This window comes from Microcebus murinus, chromosome 20 (assembly GCF_040939455.1).
Source record: "Microcebus murinus isolate Inina chromosome 20, M.murinus_Inina_mat1.0, whole genome shotgun sequence".
Taxonomy (NCBI): Eukaryota; Metazoa; Chordata; class Mammalia; order Primates; family Cheirogaleidae; genus Microcebus; species Microcebus murinus.
The window spans coordinates 20908006-20926661 of NC_134123.1; the positions used below are offsets into that span (position 1 = coordinate 20908006).

Below are 18656 nucleotides of genomic sequence, written 5' to 3' on the forward strand. Positions count from 1 at the left end.
TTCTCTTTCTACCTTTCCCACCTACAACTCTCACTCATTATATTAAAATACATTAAACAAAGAGGATAGTTGAACTTTAAGATAACCTCTTGCTGTAATGCTAGCACTCTGGGAGGCCCAAGTGGGAGGATCGCTCAAGGTCAGGAGTTCGAAACCAGCCTGAGCAAGAGCGAGACCTCGTCTCCACTAAAAATAGAAAGAAATGAATTGGCCACTACTAAAAATATAGAAAAAATTAGCTGGGCATGGTGGCGCATGCCTGTAGTTCCAGCTACTCGGGAGGCTGAGGCAGAAGGATTGCTTGAGCCCAGGAGTTTGAGGTTGCTGTGAGCTAGGCTGATGCCACGGCACTCTAGCCCAGGCAACAGAGTGAGACTCTGTCTCAAAAAAATAAAAAATAAAAATAAGATAACCTCTCTATCCTTGGGTAGACACTTTCTCTAGCATATCCTACATTCTAATACACCCATGTAACTTGTTTTTTCTGAAGCCACATGCCCTCTGGCCTCCATTTTCAGTATGGTTTCCAAGTTGCTGACAAGCAGAAACTGGTGCCAATGTGAAGAGGCAAGTATTGCTGCCCCGAATGCAGCAGCCAGATCTTCTTGAATCTTCTAGAATACCTGATCAATTTTCAAATTCATAATGGGCACCGCTAATAGAAGAGGCTCTTAACATCCAGCGGGAGTTTGGGCTTATAGTCTGAACATCTCTGGGAAGGGAGGACCAGGTTCTGTGTGTGCACATACACTGCAAAGAATAGCAACCTGCCTCATGCCAGCTTGAGCAAAAAGAAAAAGGTGAATTTAGTGGCTCATGTAACTAGAAAGGAAAGGCAGGCAGACATAAACCGTAAATACCAAAGTCTCTGACAGTGTCTATGTGCATTTTTCTGGGATGATGGTTTATAGCTTGCTTCACATTCTCAAAGTGTTCTATAATCCAAGAAATAGTAAGAACTTTTGGAGAGGAAAATGCTTCCTTCCACTCCAGATACTTCCTTCAGTGTGGAGGGCCATCAACTAATGTAACTGTGCAGCCCCCTCTTCACCCCTTACCCATTCTACACAGAGAAAAGGGAGAGCACAGGGGAACCTGGGCATGAGTTGCTGTGTCTTCCTTTCTCTGGTTTCTGAGGATCAAGATCACGGAGGGAGTACGAGTTCTTCTCTCCCTCCATTGCGGAGGCCACGCTGGTCCATTGCTGCCTGGGACACAGGGGACAGAGTGTTCAATTAGGCTACAAGGAGGTCAATTCTGCACACACTCAGCCACATTCTCCAACCTGTAGCCTTTATCAGAAGATCATCTATCTTCTGACTCCCCACCCTCTGCCCCAATTGGTTTATAGCCTGAACAGGGAGGAGGCCTGCTATTTATTGAATTCCTTCTGGAAAGTTAACAAGAACCACCAGCTCAGAGCATCAGGGACCCACTGGTTCATCCTGTCACCTCACCCCTTTCTTGCTGGGTCCCCAGTCGCAGAAACAAAGAGATATTGGCCTTGGTGATTCACAGAGAGCATGGAGTGCAAGGAGAAGGCTCACAGGGAAGTCAACAGAAAGGCAAGGACGCTAGATTTACTTCCAACAGCAGGTTAGAGGAACGGGGTTATTTCACACGGAGGGAGGGAAAAAACAACGTGGTGGTGATTTAATAGCGGCCTGAATTCACCAGAACCACGTGCAGGGCAGGGTGTGGCATCCCTGGTATTTTTCCACAGCCTCACCCTGACTGGGACCACGGTGACATCTGTCCCCTACATCTCCCATCCCACTCGCATCCTTCCACGCCCACCTCTTGGAAAAATAAATTGTTTCACTTCCACAGAGAGGTGCATGCGGGAGCGTGGGGCACAACAAACCAACTTAAGCAACACGATGTTTTATTATTAACTCTTTTCAATTACACAAGTAACGTACAATCTTTAGGAGAACTAAAAAGATACAGAAAAGTGTAAAGAAGAATGCTAAAATCAACCCCAGACCCTCAACTCTGAGATAGCTATTGTTAGCATTTGGATTTATTAATGTCTAGCCTTTTTTCTATACATTTTACAATTCCTTCATTGTTCCTTTAAAAATTTTATAAAAGTAGTTCAAATGATATAGAAATGTATCATGTAGAAGGTGAAAATGTTATAGTCTGTCATTTCTCTTAATATCATGATGTATGTGTACTATTAAATTGAGGTTTGTTTTTGAGACAGAGTCTCACTATGTTGCCCCAGCTAGATTGCCTCATGGCGTCAGCCTAGCTCACAGCAACCTCAAACTCCTGGGCTCAAGCAATCTTTCTGCCTCAGCCTCCCAAGTAGCTGGGACTACAGGCATGCGCCACCTTATCTGGCTAATTTTTTCTATATATTTTTAGTTGGCCAATTAATTTGTTTCTATTTTTTTAGTTAAATTGAGGTTTTTTTTATTGTAACAACTTCCCTTTCTCTCTCCTGACCTTAGGAATGTTTCTTGGGGGGGGGGACGGGGGGGTGAGAGGGGAGGAGGGAGGAATGGTTGAAATTAATGGCACTCATTTGAGAAGGTACTGGGATTATGGCACCCACTTAAGAGTTGAGTTACTGAGGCTCCCAGACTTGCCCATAGCCACACCCAACTCCTGCTTGTGTGGCCAGGGTCCCTGGGGACAGGAACAATTTCCTGACTTAATAGACAGCTTTGTTAAGAAAGGGTGGTCAGAGAAGTGGCTTCCATAAGCCAGGACTCTTAGCTTTCCTTTTCTACCAGAAATATCCATCACATCCACCCTTACTCACATTGGCCTCTCCAGTTCCAAGAATTCGAGTCTGGGAATATATAGTTGCAAGTGAGCAAAGAGTCAAGGGAAAGTTCTTTATCAACAGGAGAATTATTTTATTCAATGTGTTTCCTTACATGAGTTGAGACAATACGGGCAAAGAATGAGAAGAAATAAAAGGCCAGTTACATAGGCCATGTTTAATGAATCACCCCCCAATGTCATTACCCATCCTTAGTCAGGAAAAGCTTGAGTTTTCTATGCCAAGAAAAACAGAGGGCAGGAAGAAACAAATTATGACCTTGTTTGTGTTTTGAGTCTTAACTATTTGATTTATAGGCCTTGATCCAGTGATTATGGATGAAAGAAAATATCCCAGTGTCCCAAACCTAACCTGAACTTAACCGGGCGTGGGTCTCACGTCCACTGCTCAAGTTAGCACGAAGTTCAAATGCTTTAAGAATAAAGCACGAATGTTCGGGGCTGCCTGTAGGCATTCTTAACCCAGCAGCCAGACCAAATTCCTTTCCCACACTCCAATTTCAAAAAACTCTGTTTAGAAACTTTGCCCCTTTCCCTTTATTCCACAAGGTGGACATTTATTCAATGGACAGTTGAATCAAGCACCTACTGTGTGCAGAGCACCATGTCGGACACTGGGGGTACAATGATAAGCATACAGATAACTCAGCACATAAACTGGAAAATGTCATGTAGCCATGAGTTGTATGAAGAGAAAAGAAAACAGAATGATGTTAGAGAGAGACTGGGTAGCCAATTAGGACAAAATGCCGAGCCTAGACCTTAGGGAAAGGATGCATCTGAACTGAAATTAGAATGATAAGATCTATATATGAAGCTGAGGTCTGGGAGACCATTCCGGACATAGGGAATAATCCCCAACACAGGCTCACACTTGGCATATAGGAATTAAACCATCTCGGCAGGCGTGCTCGCTGGGCAAGGGCCAAGGTGGCTGCCCCCGAGGTCCCAGGGTGCTCACCATTCCTGCTGGCTGGCCCTCGCTAGCTGCTCGGATTTGTTTTATGCACCACCCAGACCTTGTTTCCCGAGTCAGTGGCATCAAGTTTTGAAAGAAATGGAAGAAAAGGAGCAACTGATTTCGTTCAGTTCTCCTACATTGAGGTTGGCATTTGCAGAGAGGAAAATACTGCAATAAATCTGTGTTTTTGGGGGGGAAAGTGGGGAAAGGGAGACAAGGTCTTACATTTTATAATTTTAAAAAATTCTGCACATTGACAGTGGTGGTGAAATAAACTAATCCAAAAGTTATTTTTCTACTGAGAAAAGAGAAAAGGGTGGATTTTTTTCCCCTTTTGATTCCAACCTTTTCTCCCAGTGACAAAGCATAAAACATGGATACCAGAGAATGAGGTAGACCTCAGGAATCCTGAAAAGTATGAAAAGCTTACATTCTTCCTCAGGATGGAAGAGTGGGGTATTTTTAGCCTTCTCTGGATAAAACGAAAAACATGAGTTGTATGCCATGGAAAGGAGACAAGGCCAAATCTATATCGCTGGAGTGGCCCCAGGCAGCACAACAACAAATCTACCATGAGAAACAAGACAGGGGCCAGGCACAGTGGCTCATGCCTGTAATCCCAGTATTTTGGGAGGCTCAGGTGGGAGGACTGCTTGAGGCCAGGAGTTGGAGGCCAGCCTGAGCAACATAGCAAGACTCCATCTCTACAAAAAATAGAAAAATCAGCCGGGCATGGTGGCATGCACCTGTAGTCCCAGCTACTTGGGAGGCCCAGGCAGGAGCATCACTTGAGCCCAGGAGTTTGGGGTTATAGTGAGCTATGATGGTACCATTGCACTTTAGCCCAGGCAACAGAGTGAGACCCAGTCTCAAAAACAAAAAAACCATGGGTGGGGAGGCAGAAACCAAAAAAACTACCTTGTGACATAAATTTTAAAAATATAAGATTAGCATAATTTGAAAGCACCAATAACACACTATATGTTGGTCTGGGTAAACTGGCACTTAAACATAATGCTGGCTGGGCACAGTGGCTCATGCCTGTAATCCTAGCACTCTGGGAGGCCGAGGCAGGAGGACTGCTTGAGCTTAGGAGTTTGAGACCAGCCTGAGCAAGATCGAGACCCCGTCTCTACTAAAAATCGAAAAAATTAACCGCGCATGGTGGTGCATGGCTGTAGTACCAGCTACTCGGGAGGCTGAGGCAGGAGGATCGCTTGAGCCCAGGAGTTTGAGGTTGCTTTGAGCCAGGCTGACGCCACGGCACTCACTCTAGCCTGGGTAACAAAGTGAGACTCTGTCTCAAAAAAAAAAAAAAAGTGATCCTTCTGCCTCAGCCTCCCGAGTAGCTGGGACTACAGGCATGGGCCATCACACCTGGCTAATTTTTTCTATATATTTTTTAGTTGGCCAGTTAATTTCTTTCTATTTTTAGTAGAGATGAGGTCTCGCTCTTGCTCAGGCTGGTTTCGAACTCCTGATCTTGAGCGATCCACCTGCCTCAGCCTCCCAGAGTGCTAGGATTATAGGCCCCATTTCTTCTTATACATGTGCATGATAATGTAAGATCAAGGTTTTTTTTTTTTTTTTTTTTGAGACAGAGTCTCCCTTTGTTGTCCAGGTTAGAGTGAGTGCCATGGCGTCAGCCTAGCTCACAGCAACCTCAAACTCCTGGGCTCGAGCGATCCTTCTGCCTCAGCCTCCCGAGTAGCTGGGACTACAGGCATGCGCCACCATGCCTGGCTAATTTTTTTTTTATATATATATCAATTGGCCAATTAATTTCTTTCTATTTATAGTAGGGACGGGGTCTCGCTCTTGCTCAGGCTGGTTTTGAACTCCTGACCTTGAGCAATCCGCCCGCCTCGGCCTCCCAAGAGTTAGGATTACAGGCGTGAGCCACAGCGCCCGGCCTAGATCAAGGTTTTTAATTACAGTATTGTTTGTAATTGAAAAACACTGGAAACATAAATTGAAACTAACCGATGGGCACACATGTGCACAGAGAGAAGTAAAAGTCACTGGAAATCAAGCAGGGGGGAGGGGGAAGAAAGGGAGGGGCAAAAACCTACCTAATGGGTACCATAAACACTGGGTGATGGGCACATTTAGAGTCCTAACTCAAGCATTACAAAAGCTATGCATGTAACAAAAACATTTGTACTCCTTAATAGTTTTAAATAAAAATTTTAAAAATTTTCAAAAAAATTAAAAAAGACTAGAAACAACCCAAATCTCCATTAGTAAGAGACCAATTAAATTATGGTATACTCATACCAAACTGTGAGTTCTAAACTATGGATAAACAATACTACTGTAAAAATGAGCAAGGAGGCTCTCTATGTAAATAGCTAAAGGTGTCTAAGATATGTCATTAAGTAAAAAAAGCAAGATGTGCAACTGTGCATTTTACCTTTTATATTAAAAGGGGGTAAAATGAGCACATACATTTATATTTACTCACTTTTGCATAAAGAAACTCAGAAAGATACACAAAAAAATTAATAAAAGCAATTATCTGGAGTGGGTGAGTAGAAGGGGATAGAAACTGAGTAGAAAAGGTGGGTAAATAGAATTTTTATTCTACAGCTTTTATTCAATAGCTTTATTTAAGTTTTGAACCATGTGAACATATTATGGATTCAAAAAATTAAAAAATTGTTTCCTCTATCACTCCAGTAATTTATCACATAATCCATAACCACTTTCACTCCTCTAGTTACACCCTGAGAAAGTTTTAATTTAAACAAATGTGAATGTTGGTTAATAAAAAGTACACTATAGCATGTAAATGATATCTTAATAAAGCTGATTTAAAAATACAGTTGAGGTTAATTTCAGTCCCATGGAGCTTTCCATGCTTTGCTACTCATCCTCAACAGACTAGATAAAAGCTGTTGACTAAAGGCAAGTGGGGCATTTGGAGGGCAAAACCAACCTAAAGGAAACTTTGTGTTTATGGAAACATTATGACTTTTCAAAGTGGCCTTTGCCCAGTAGATGGTAGTAAAAACAGTGACAGTCACCCAGTCTATGTACTAGGTTATCTTTAATAGCAACAACAAAAAAATCACTTATGCTATGAAGAGCTGCACAATTTCAAAGTCTCTTAACATCCATTTTCTCATTGGCTCCACACCTGAGAGGTACTGCAGTCTTTTAATGTTTTTATTTTATTTTATTTATCATAATAAATAAAAATATCATAAAAGGCCGGGCGCGGTGGCTCACGCCTGTAATCCAAGCATTTTGGGAGGCCAAGGCAGGCGGATTGCTCGAGGTCAGGAGTTCGAAACCAGCCTGAGCAAGAGCGAGACCCTGTCTCTACTATAAATAGAAAGAAATTAATTGGCCAACTAATATATATAGAAAAAATTAGCCGAGCATGGTGGCACATGCCTGTAGTCCCAGCTACTCGAGAGGCTCAGGCAGGAGGATCACGTGAGCCCAGGAGTTTGAGGTTGCTGTGAGCTAGGCTGACCCCACAGCACTCACTCTAGCCTGGGCAACAAAGTGAGACTCTGTCTCAAAAAAAAAAAATCATAAAAATATCATAATTGTTTACTGACTGAAAATCCATCATATTGTTTGAAAAACAAGTCAGTAAAAAAAATAAATGTGAGCATTAAAACAGCCTATTTTAAGAATTGGGCATTTTGCTCTCATTAAAGAAGAATGTACTTATTAAATTTTGTCATAGTTTTTTCTCTATTAATTTTAATTAGGTCATATTAAGTATTCTAGGATTTATCTTATTTTTTAATGTTTTTCATATTTATTTTTTTTTTTTTGAGATAGATCTCACTCTGTTGCCTGGGCTAGAGTGCCGTGGCATCAGCCTAGCTCACAGCAACCTCAAACTCCTGGGCTCAAGTGATCCTCCTGCCTCAGTCTCCCAAGTAGCTGGGACTACAGGCATGTACTGTATATTTTTAGTTGTTCAGCTAATTTCTTTCTATTTTTAGTAGAGACGGGTCTTGCTCTTGCTCAGGCTGGTCTTGAACTTCTGACCTCAAGGAATCCTCCCACCTTGGCCTCCCAGAGTGCTAGGATTACAGGCATGAGTTACCGTACCCGGCCTAAGCTATGCTTTTTATAAAATGGGAAGGAGTGTGGAAAGGATAAATGAGAAAACAAAAGTAGTTATTTGGTAGGAACTGTATATATATTTTAATATATATTTACACACATGCATAGATATATTTATACATACATATTTACTTTTTGAAATATATAAATGTATTTATTACATGTTACAAATAAATAAACTAACAAACTTGGGAAAGAGGAACAGTGATTGTTCTAGGCTGGGCACAGTGGCTCACACCTATAATCCTAGCACTCGATCGCTTAAGGTCAGGAGTTCAAGATCAGCCTCAGCAAGAAGGAGACTATGTCCCTACTAAAAATAGAAGAAATTAGTTGGACAACTAAAAATATATAGAAAGAATTAGCCGGGCATGGTGGCGCATGCCTGTAGTCCCAGCTACTTGGGAGGCTGAGGCAGGAGGATCGCTTGAGCCCAGGAGTTTGAGGCTGCTGAGAGCTAGGCTGACGCCACTGCACTCTAGCCCCTGGCAACAGAGGAGACTCTGTCTCAAAACAAACAAACAAACAAACAAACAAACAAACAAACAAACAGTGATTGTTCTGAAGCCAAAGAAACCAACCCAGGGAAGAAAACATCCTAGTCAAATGCTGTTTGCATTTAAGCACCACAAAAGTCCTGTGATAATAAAATAAAAAAATAAAAAATAACAAAAAGAATTAAAAAAAAGGCTGTTTGCAGACTATAGTTTCTTTCACTTCTAGAAATGGGGCTGGGCTGGTGGGGACTGGGCCTGGCATAATACTCAACAGCATGGTTTTGGGGTAAACTCTAGAAGAGGCCACCCAGGGAGGTCTGGCTGACTTGGGAGTGGGAAGTACCCTAGAATGCTAACAACCAAACACTGCCTGAGACCATACCATGGAGGATACAGGTTCCTAACTTTGCACCTATTTCCTGTAGTCTCCTGGACACTGGATGATTCAGGCTTGGCCCAGGGAAGGGAAAGAGAGTGTTAGACTGTGACAGCTTTAAAAGTTTGTCTTCCCTCTGGCAGGGGAAGAGAATAGGTTGCCAGGGAACATAATACTTCTAGAAGGGCAAGAACAGATTGAGAGCCACCTCATTGTATTTCATTCCTGGAACAGCAAAGGGGAATCCTCCCCATCCCCCAAAAAAACTATGAGAACACAGGAGGTATACTTGATGTCTGTAAGAAATGGGATGGATTCCTTGTTCCTTGCCCTATTCTCAAGGAACATGCACAGTGCTTGCCTTGTCAGTTTCCTGTTCTAAATCCACTGTTTATATAAAAGCAGTAAAATGAGCTCGCAAAGTAAATAACAACTCCCCTGAAACAGTGTCTTACACACTGATCCTACTGTTATCTGAGATAAATTACAGGGCACACACCTTGATAGCCTGGGGAGAGGATTGCCTAATTTGTAGAAACAGCAACAATAAAATGTTAATGTTAAAAATGTGTTCTATGATAAGTGTCATCTTCCTCCTAATTTTTCTTAAGAACTGGATCTCATTTAGAGGATCTAGAAATAACCCCAAAATAGCCAGCATTTACTGAGGACTCTCTGTGGCAGACACTGTGCTAAGAGTTTTGTTTAATTGTCCTGTCAACACAGTGCTTAACTGTAGCTACCAAGTAAATATTTGTCAAACAACTTGAAAAACAAACTATCAAAGACATTCAAGAAGAGAAATTTATAGACCAATATTCTTCATGAATATAGATGCAAAGATCCTTTAAAATATTAGCAAACTGAATCCAACAACATATTTTTTAACAAAGACTAACATCATAACCAAGTGGGGTTTCTCTCAGGAATCCAAAGATGGCTAAGTTTTTTTTTTTTTTTTTTAACAGTGTCTCACTCTGTTGTCCGGGATAGAGTACCATGGCGTCAGCCTGGCTCACAGCAACCTCAAACTCCTGGGCTCAAGCAATCCTTCTGCCTCAGCCTCCCAAGTAGCTGGGACTACAGGCATGTGCCACCATGTATAATATTTTTTCTATATATTTTTAGCTGGCCAATTAATTTCTTTCTATTTTTTAGTAGAGACAGGGTAGGGTCTTGCTCTTGCTCAAGCTGGTCTCCAACTCCTGAGCTCAAACGATCCACCCACCTGGGCCTCCCAGAGTGCTAGGATTATAGGCATAAACCACCATGCCCAGTCTGAAGATGGCTAAGTTTTTGAAAATCATTCATTATAATTCACCATATTAACAGAATAAAGGAGAAAAAAATCATATGATTATCCCAATAGATGTAGAAAAATAGTCAATAGGATTTAGCACCCTTCTTAATAAAAACAAAACAAAATCAGGACACTAGGAATATAGGGGAACTTCTTCAAGCTGATAAAGAGCATCTACTAAAAAATCATATTGAATTATAAAAGACTTAATGCTTTCCTGCTAAGATTAGGATCAAGACAGGGATGCTTGCTTCACCATTTCTATTCAACATTGTACTGAAGTACTAGCCAGTGCAATAAGGCAAAGGAAACAAAAAGGCATACAGCTTGGAAAGTGGCAGGAAGTGAAAGTGTCTCTATTAGCAGGGGACATGACTGTTACATAAATAATTCTAAGAAATCCACAAAATTACTAGAACTATAAGTTAATTTAGCAAGGTCATAGAATACTAAGTCAATGCATAAAATCAATTCAATTTCTCTACACTGGCAGCAAACAATTGGAAAATGAAATAATTCCATTTATAGTAGCATAAAAACATAAAACATTTAGAAATAAATTTAAGGAAACATGGCCAGGAGTGGTGGCTCATGCCTGTAATCCTATAATCCCAGCACTTTGGGAGGCTGAGGCAGGAGGATTACTTGGGTCCATGAGTTGAAGACCAGCCTGGGCAACATAGTGAGATCCTGTCTCTACAAAAAAATAGAAAAATCAGCTGGGTGTGGTGGCACACACCTATAGTCTCAGCTACTTGGGAAGCTGAGGCAAGAGCATCACTTGAGCCCTGGAATTTCAGGTTGCAGTGAGCTATGATGACACCACTGCACTCTAGCCTGGGCAAGAGAATAAGACCTTATCTCAAAAAATAAATAAATAAAAGGAAAGAAGTAAAGAAAGGGAGAAAGAGAAAGAAAGAAAGAAAGAAAAAGAAAGAAGGGAAGGAAAAAAATTAACAAAAGATGTGGAGACTTGTATATTGAAAACTACAAATTAGGGTCTTGCTCTGTCACCCAAATTGGGGTACAGGGGCATGATCATAACTCACTGCAGTCTGAAACTTCTGGTCTCAAGTGCTCCTCCTGTCTGAGCCTCCCAAATAGCTAGTACTATAGGTCTATGCCCAGCTGATTTTTTTTATTTTAGTAGAGACTGGGTCTCACTATGTTGCCCAGGCTGGTCTTGAACTTCTGGCCTCAAATGATCTTCCTACCTTGGCCTCCCAAAGTACTGGGATTATGGGATTACAGGCATGAGCCACTATGCCCAGCCTGAAAACTACAAATTTAAAACAGTTTGAAATAAATGGGGAGGTGTGCCATGTTTGTGAATTGTGAGAATAAGGTTGTCCATTCTCTGTAAATTCATCTATAAGCCCTCTTGTAGAAATTAACAGACTAATTAAAATAATCTTTCTATTTTGGAATAATTTTAGATTTATAGAAAAGTTGCCACCGGGCGCAGTGGCTCATGCCTGTAATCCTAGCACTCTGGGAGGCCTAGGCAGGTGGATCGCTCAAGCTCAGGAGTTTGAGACCAGCCTGATCAAAAGTGAGACCCTGTCTCTACTAAAAATAGAAATTAATTGACCAAGTAAAAATATATAGAAAAAATTAGCTGGGCATGGTGGCGCATGCCTGTAATCGCAGCTACTCAGGAGGCTGAGGCAGTAGGATCCCTTGAGCCCAGGAGTTTGAGGGTGCTGTGAGCTAGGTTGATGCCACGGCACTCTAGCCCGGACAACAGAGTGAGACTCTGTCTCAAAAAAGACAAAAAAAAAAAAAAAAAAAAGAAAAGTTGCAAAAGTAGTACAATGGGTTCCTATATACCCTAACTCAGTTTCCCATAATATTAACTTCTTACATTACCATGGTACGTTTGTCAAAATTAAGAAAACAGCAGTACCTTACTGTTTGGATTTCACTAGTTTTTCCCCAGTGTCTTTTTCCTGTTCTAGTATCCAATCCAAGACACCACATTGGATGTCATTGTCATGCCTCCTTAGTTTACTTGAGACTGTGACAATTTCTCAGTCTTCCCTTGTATTTTCATGAGTTTGACAGTTTTTAGGAGGATTGCTCAAGTATTTTGTAGAATGTCCCTCAATTTGGGTTTGCCTGATGTTTTTCACATGCTTAGACTGTGATTACAGGTTTTAGGGAAGAATACCCTAGTCGCAAAATGCCCTTCTCATCACATCATACCAGGGGTACAGGCTATCAATGTGATTTATTTATTTGAGCCAGAGTCTCACTCTGTTGCACAGGCTAGAGTGAGTGCTGTGGCGTCAGCCTAGCTCACAGCAACCTCCAACTCCTGGGCTCAAGCAATCCTCCTGCCTCAGCCTCCCAAGTAGCTGGGACTACAGGCATGCGCCATCATGCCCATCTAATTTTTTCTATATATGTATATTAGTTGGCCAATTAATTTCTTTCTATTCATATTTGAGACAGGTCTCGCTTTTGCTCAGGCTAGTTTTAAACTCCTGACCTTGAGGAATCCTCCCACCTTGGCCTCCCAGAGTGCTAGGATTACAGGCGTGAGCTACCTTGCCCAGTCCACCACACAGTCTTGGTTATTGTAGCCTTGTAGTAAGGCTTTAATCAGACAATATAAATCCTATAATTTTGCTCTTGTTTTTCAAAATGATTTTTGCTATTCTACATCCTTTGTATTCCATATAAAATTTAAAATCAGCTTGTTGAGAGCCAAGTAATCTTGTTAACATCGCTTGTGATAAGTCACATTGATAGGCCAGGTGCGGTGGCTCACGCCTATAATCCCAGCACTCTGGGAGGCCGAGGCGGGAAGATTGCTCAAGGTCAGGAGTTCAAAACCAGCCTTAGCAAGAGCAAGGCCTGTCTCTACAAAAATAGAAAGAAATTAATTGGCCAACTAAAAACATATAGAAAAAATTAGCTGGGCAAGGTAGCGCATGCCTGTAGTCCCAGCTACTCGGGAGGTTGATGCTGAAGGATTACTCTTTCTCAAAAAAAAAAAAAGACTGTGTGGAATTGGCATAAGGATAGACAAATACAACACTGGGACAGAACAGAAAGTTCAGAAAGAGACCCACACTTATATGGTCAAACAATTTCTAACAAAGACATGAAAACAATTCAAGGGCGAATTGTTTTCATCAGATGATGCTGGAATGAGTGAGTATCCATGTGGAAAAAAAGAGGCTGAGAAATCTGGCTAAGGTTATCGAGTTTGTGAGTGGCAGGGACAGGGATTCCAAGCCAGACATTCTGGCTAACACATGCTATAAATTATGAATATGAATTTATAATCAATACATTTAGGCTACGATAATTTTTTTGTATCAAATCAATTTGAGGCTATACTCTTTAAAAATGTCAATGCCATGAAAAAAAGGGAAAGGTTGAGGAAGTGTTCCTGATTAAAGGAGACTGAAGAGACATAAATAAATGCAATACACAATCCTAAATTGGATCTTGGATCACACAGACACACCAAAATTCCACAGAGGTCATTATTGCGATAATTGGAAAATAATACAGAGAACATGTCAGATAATAGTTTTTTTTTTTGTTTGTTTGTTTTTGAGACAGAGTCTCACTCTGTTGCTCAGGCTAGAGTGCCGTGGCGTCAGCCTAGCTCACAGCAACCTCAAACTCCTGGGCTCAAGCAATCCCTCTGGCTCAGCCTCCAGAGTAGCTGGGACTATAGGCATGCACCATCATGCCCGGCTAATTTTATATATATTTATATATATATTATTTATTTATTTTTTTTTGGAGACAGAGTCTCACTTTGTTGCCCAGGCTAGAGTGAGTGCTGTGGCGTCAGCCTAGCTCACAGCAACCTGGAACTCCTGGGCTTAAGCAATCCTTCTGACTCAGCCTCCCGAGTAGCTGGGACTACAGGCATGCACCACCATGCCTGGCTAATTTTTTTTTCTATGTATATTAGTTGGCCAATTCATTTCTTTCTATTTTGTAGTAGAGACGGGGTTTTGCTCTTGCTCAGGTTGGTTTCGAACTCCTGAACTCAAACAATCCGCCCGCCTCGGCCTCCCAGAGTGTTAGGATTACAAGCGTGAGCCACCGTGCCAAGCTTTATATGTATTTTTAGTTGGCTAATTAATTTCCTTCTATTTTTAGTAGAGATGGGGTCTTGCTCTTGCTCAGGCTGGTTTCGAATTACTTACCTTGAGTGATCCGCCCGCCTTGTCCTCCCAGAGTGCTAGGATTTATAAGTGTGAGCCATCGTGCCCGGCCCAGATAATAGTTTTGTATGAATGTTAAATTCCCTGGATTTGAAAATGATACTGCAGTTATATAATAAGATGTTTTTATTCTTATAAGATACATGCAGAATTATTTGGAGGTAAAGAGTCATGATGTCTGAAAGTGTTCCGCACTATTAACAACAAAGATAAAAAAAGCACATATGGAAGAAATCAAATATTGCAAAATATCAACAATTAGTAAGTCTAAGTTAAAAGTAGAGTAAGTTAAAAGTAGAGAGTTCATTGTATCATTCTTGCAACTTACCTATTTGAATTTCTAAAAAAATTTAAATAATTGGAAAACCCTTTGAGACACATTCTACTTACCACAATGGTAACACATTCAGTTTTGTCATTTACTGGTGTTTCTCTCCTTCCCAGGGATTCTTTACACAATGCAAACCATCAGGAAGATGGTTTATATTCAGCCTACATTGGTCACTGCCTGAGAGATCTGTTGCAGGGTGAACAGTCTCCACACTGAGACTCAAGTATGTCTGCTAGCTGGGTCCAGTCTTCCTGCATGCACCATGTAGCCTTTCCCCTTTGGAATCCTATCACCATGCAAGTACCTTTGAGGAAGCCAATGGGGTCCCTGCTCTGCAGGGATCCCCAACCATTATCCTCTTCCCAGTCTTGGAAATCTGTCCCCACTCCAAAGGTACGCCTGCTTTTGCTGTACTCCAAATATATTTTTTCAATCTCCACCCCCCTACCCTGCCCCACCTTTGCTGAGAGGATCTTTTCAAGGTCTTTAAAAAACACTGTTGGACTCACTTTCCTAGGTGGAGGTAAAAAAGGAAATGCATAATTTTATCAAGTCATTGTATGAAAGATAAAGACATATCTGTTAGTATAGGCTTCAAAAAATTTTCAGTGTTTCCCAAGGTTGTCTGCAGATTTGCATTAGAATCAACCAAAATATTTGCTAAAAATGTTGATTTCTGGCTGTATAGCTGGATGCACTAGACCTGAATCTCTGAGGTGAGGCTGGGAATCTGCATATTTAACATACACTTCTCAGGTGACTCATGCACCAGGGTCAAGTGAATTATTCATTTAACAAATATGTGTTGAGAGCTGTGTTTAATTGCATTTGTTAGAAATCTCTATTTCAGCATTAAATTTTATATATATAAAACATTTGATAACTTGGTAATACATATATATATATTTGGTAAACTTTTTTCTTTCAGAGATCTTGTTTCTTATGTTATCTTTTTATTTCCAGAGCCTATCATAGGACTTGTGGCAGTAAATATTCAGTAAATATCTCTGAAATAAGTGTAAATATTTGAATCTAGAGTTTGTGGAGGATCCTAAGAATCATATGAGATTGATCTCATAGTTTCAGTCTAATTAGGGAGGTAAAATATGGAAAATTAAAGTTTACACATACATTGGGTTTTCTAAAATGGTATATGCTTAGGTACTACAAGAGGATGGAACCATGGGAACTCAGAACAGTAGAAGAAGGACAAAACTGAAGAGGGATTGAAAGGTGAATAGGGCCGGGAGCGGTGGATCACACTTGTAATCCTAGCAGTCTGGGAGGCTGAGGTGGGCGGATTGCTCAAGGACAGGAGTTTGAAACCAGCCTGAGTAAGAACGAGACCCTCGTCTCTACCATAAATAGAAAGAAATTAATTGGCCAGCTAATATATATAGAAAAAATTAATCGGGCATGGTGGCGCATGCCTGTAGTCCCAGCTACTCGGGAGGCTGAAGCAGTAGGATCATTTGAGCCCAGGAGTTTGAGGTTGCTGTGAGCTAGGCTGAAACCAGAGCACTCTCTAGCCTGGGCAACAAAGTGAGACTCTGTCTCAAAAAAAAAAAAAAAAGAAAGAAAGAAAGGTGAATAGGCATTGGAAGGAAAGGGATATCTTAACTGGGTACACCTGGGATGTCCACGGATGTGGGTTTAAAACCAGCAGGTTTAGGAGTCTGGGCTGGTGCTCAAGGCTTATGAAAGGAAATGGTGGAAAATATTAAAAAGACGTTGCGAATGGATTGTGGAGAGTCCTGAATGGTAGGCTGCGGACTGACATGATGAAAATGACATTCCAGGAAGACCAATCTGTCTTAAAAATAAGTTAAAGATAAGTAGCTCACAACACTGCATGTTAACCAAATTTGGAATTCCAAAGTTCTGGGACCTCCAGCAGGGGACAGTTGAGGTGAATTCTATTTTAGGTCTCGCAGAAACGAAAATAGTGTGGATAGAGCCTGATCGTCAGAAAATTCTGAGTAGTGGTAGAAACTTGGGGAACTCTATACCCTATCCCCAATCGCTCCCTCAGGCCAATCACCCTGCCTTTCTAGTAGCAGCCTATTATTTACGTAGCGATGACTACGCACCAAACTCTTTACAGACACTTTCATTTAAATATGCAAACCTCTCTGTAAGGTAGAGCTTATCATGCCCGCCCATTTTATTGGTGAGGAAACTGAGCCTTAGACTGGATCTGTCAGATTACAGCCTGGAGGTAGAAAAGCAGAGCTGTAAACCTGAGGTTGGAATACAAGGCTCACAGGAAGTGGAGGAAACGAGCTTTGCATGATTCAGGAGGGATCCACAGCGATGGGAGGGGAAGCGGGAAACAGGAGACTCACTCCCCTCTTGTAGGACTCCGCAGGTCCATAGGCCGAGCGACGAGGACTCTCTCCTGAGGAGACCTGTGTCCACACGTCTCTATTAGGCGCCGTTCCAAAATCACGGCATCTGATTTGCGAGGTTGGAGGGGCAGGACGACTCTGATTGGTTAATTGGACCTCGAACCAGACCTTTATTTCTAGGATCGGGTGAGGAGTGGGCGGGACTTGGAACTAAACTCCTCGCGTCATTGGTGAAAAGAAAACGAACCAGGAACTATTCGGAAGTGTGATTGGCTGTTACTAGGAACCTCCTAAGGCCTTATGGGCCTTGGTTACGGAAGCCGAGGAGGGCTGAGCGCGGGCTCTACCTCAAGGAAGTTAGCCGCGGAAGCCCGGTAAGCGGAGGTGTCTCGGCTCCAATGGCGACTGTGGAAGCTAGCGGCAGCGATGGGAAAGAGCAGGGGGTTGAGACCTCCGTCACCTACTATCGGTTGGAAGAGGTGGCGCAGCGCAACTCCTTGAAGGAACTATGGCTGGTGATCCACGGGCGAGTCTATGATGTCACCCGCTTCCTCAACGAGGTGGGAGGCCCCTGGAAGCCGCTGGGGTGAAGGGTGAAAAAGCCGTGTGGAGCGTGTGTAAGAAGGCTGTGAGGCCTGGCTGAGGACGATAAGGCGTACAGAAGGGACCACGACCCTCTGATAGGGAAACTGGGGGGCCTTAGGTCTGCATGCATTTCCAGCCAGCACCAAATTCTGTTACTTTATATAATAATCGTGTGTTAATTGTGTATTGAGTGTTTGCTGTGTGTTAGGTTAAACTCTAAGCCATCATTTTCTCCATTTTGCAGAAAGAGAAACTGAGGCTCTGGTTGAGAACGCTCAAGGTCACATACTTAACGGCCTAGATCGATTCAAACCTGGATCTAGGCCTGAAGTGCACAAACCTGTGCTTTTCCCAGTATGCCTTCTTAAGTAATACCATTTTTGGTTTTCTTTTTCTTGAGCAGCTGCGGTCCCCCGCTTCCTCCCGCCATTATGCTGTTACTTTTTTTTTTTTTTCCCCCTAATTTGAGTTGAGTTTTAGGCCAGAAGGTCAGAAGTTGACTTTTTTTTGCCACTGACTCAGGTTCTGTCACCTTTCTTATATCTTCAACCCTGTTGTATTAGATCTCGTTACACAAATTCTCTTTGCGACCGTGCGGCAAGTGAGTGATTTTTTTAATTTAAGGGGAAAAGCATTTTCATTTACTTTAACTTAATTGAGGTATAATTTACATACAACAAATTGTGCCCATTTAAAATGTACACTTTGATGAGTTTTGACAAATGTATTCATTCATGTTCAGACGTAGAGCATTCCATCACCCTAAAAAGTTCCCTTGTTCCTTTGCAGTCATTTCCCCACCCCCTGCCAACTATTTATATGCAACCACTAAAGATTAGTTTGAAGCCTTGATTTGTGTGTGTGTGTGTGTGAATCATTCTGTTTTGAGTAACAGATTAATAATCTTGTAGTCAATTCTTTGTAAACATTTGCATAGTATAACATGATAACTGAGAAAAAAGTTTATTTTTATTTCATTTCTCTGAAGCAAATATACTAGTAAAGTATTTTTTCTATTAATCTGGGGCCTAAGGGAAAACTCACTACATCCTGACTCATAATTCTATGAAGTTTTAAAACTTAGTTTCCCCAAAAGAGCATTGTTGTTAGTAAATTTTTTTAGTGGACAGTAATAACTCAATTTAGTTTAACAATTCAATTTAGAAACTTTTCGCATTTG

The 18656-nt window shown here is 41.6% G+C and overlaps 1 protein-coding gene across 6 annotated transcripts in view; it reads left to right on the forward strand.

The window, feature by feature from the left end:
- Positions 1-17189: 17189 nt before the first annotated feature.
- The window catches only part of CYB5B (cytochrome b5 type B), a 42050-nt gene continuing 40583 nt past the window's right edge, over positions 17190-18656 (forward strand). For 4 of the 6 annotated variants that reach the window (XM_075995748.1, XM_075995749.1, XM_012742375.3 and 1 more), the window contains exon 1: positions 17191-17451. In XM_075995748.1, coding sequence (XP_075851863.1) covers positions 17290-17451 — 162 coding nt within the window. In that variant the 5' untranslated portion in view covers positions 17191-17289. Of the gene's footprint in view, positions 17452-18656 lie in introns of all 6 variants that reach the window. The other 2 variants (XM_012742376.3, XM_075995752.1) reach the window with 1 other exon arrangement.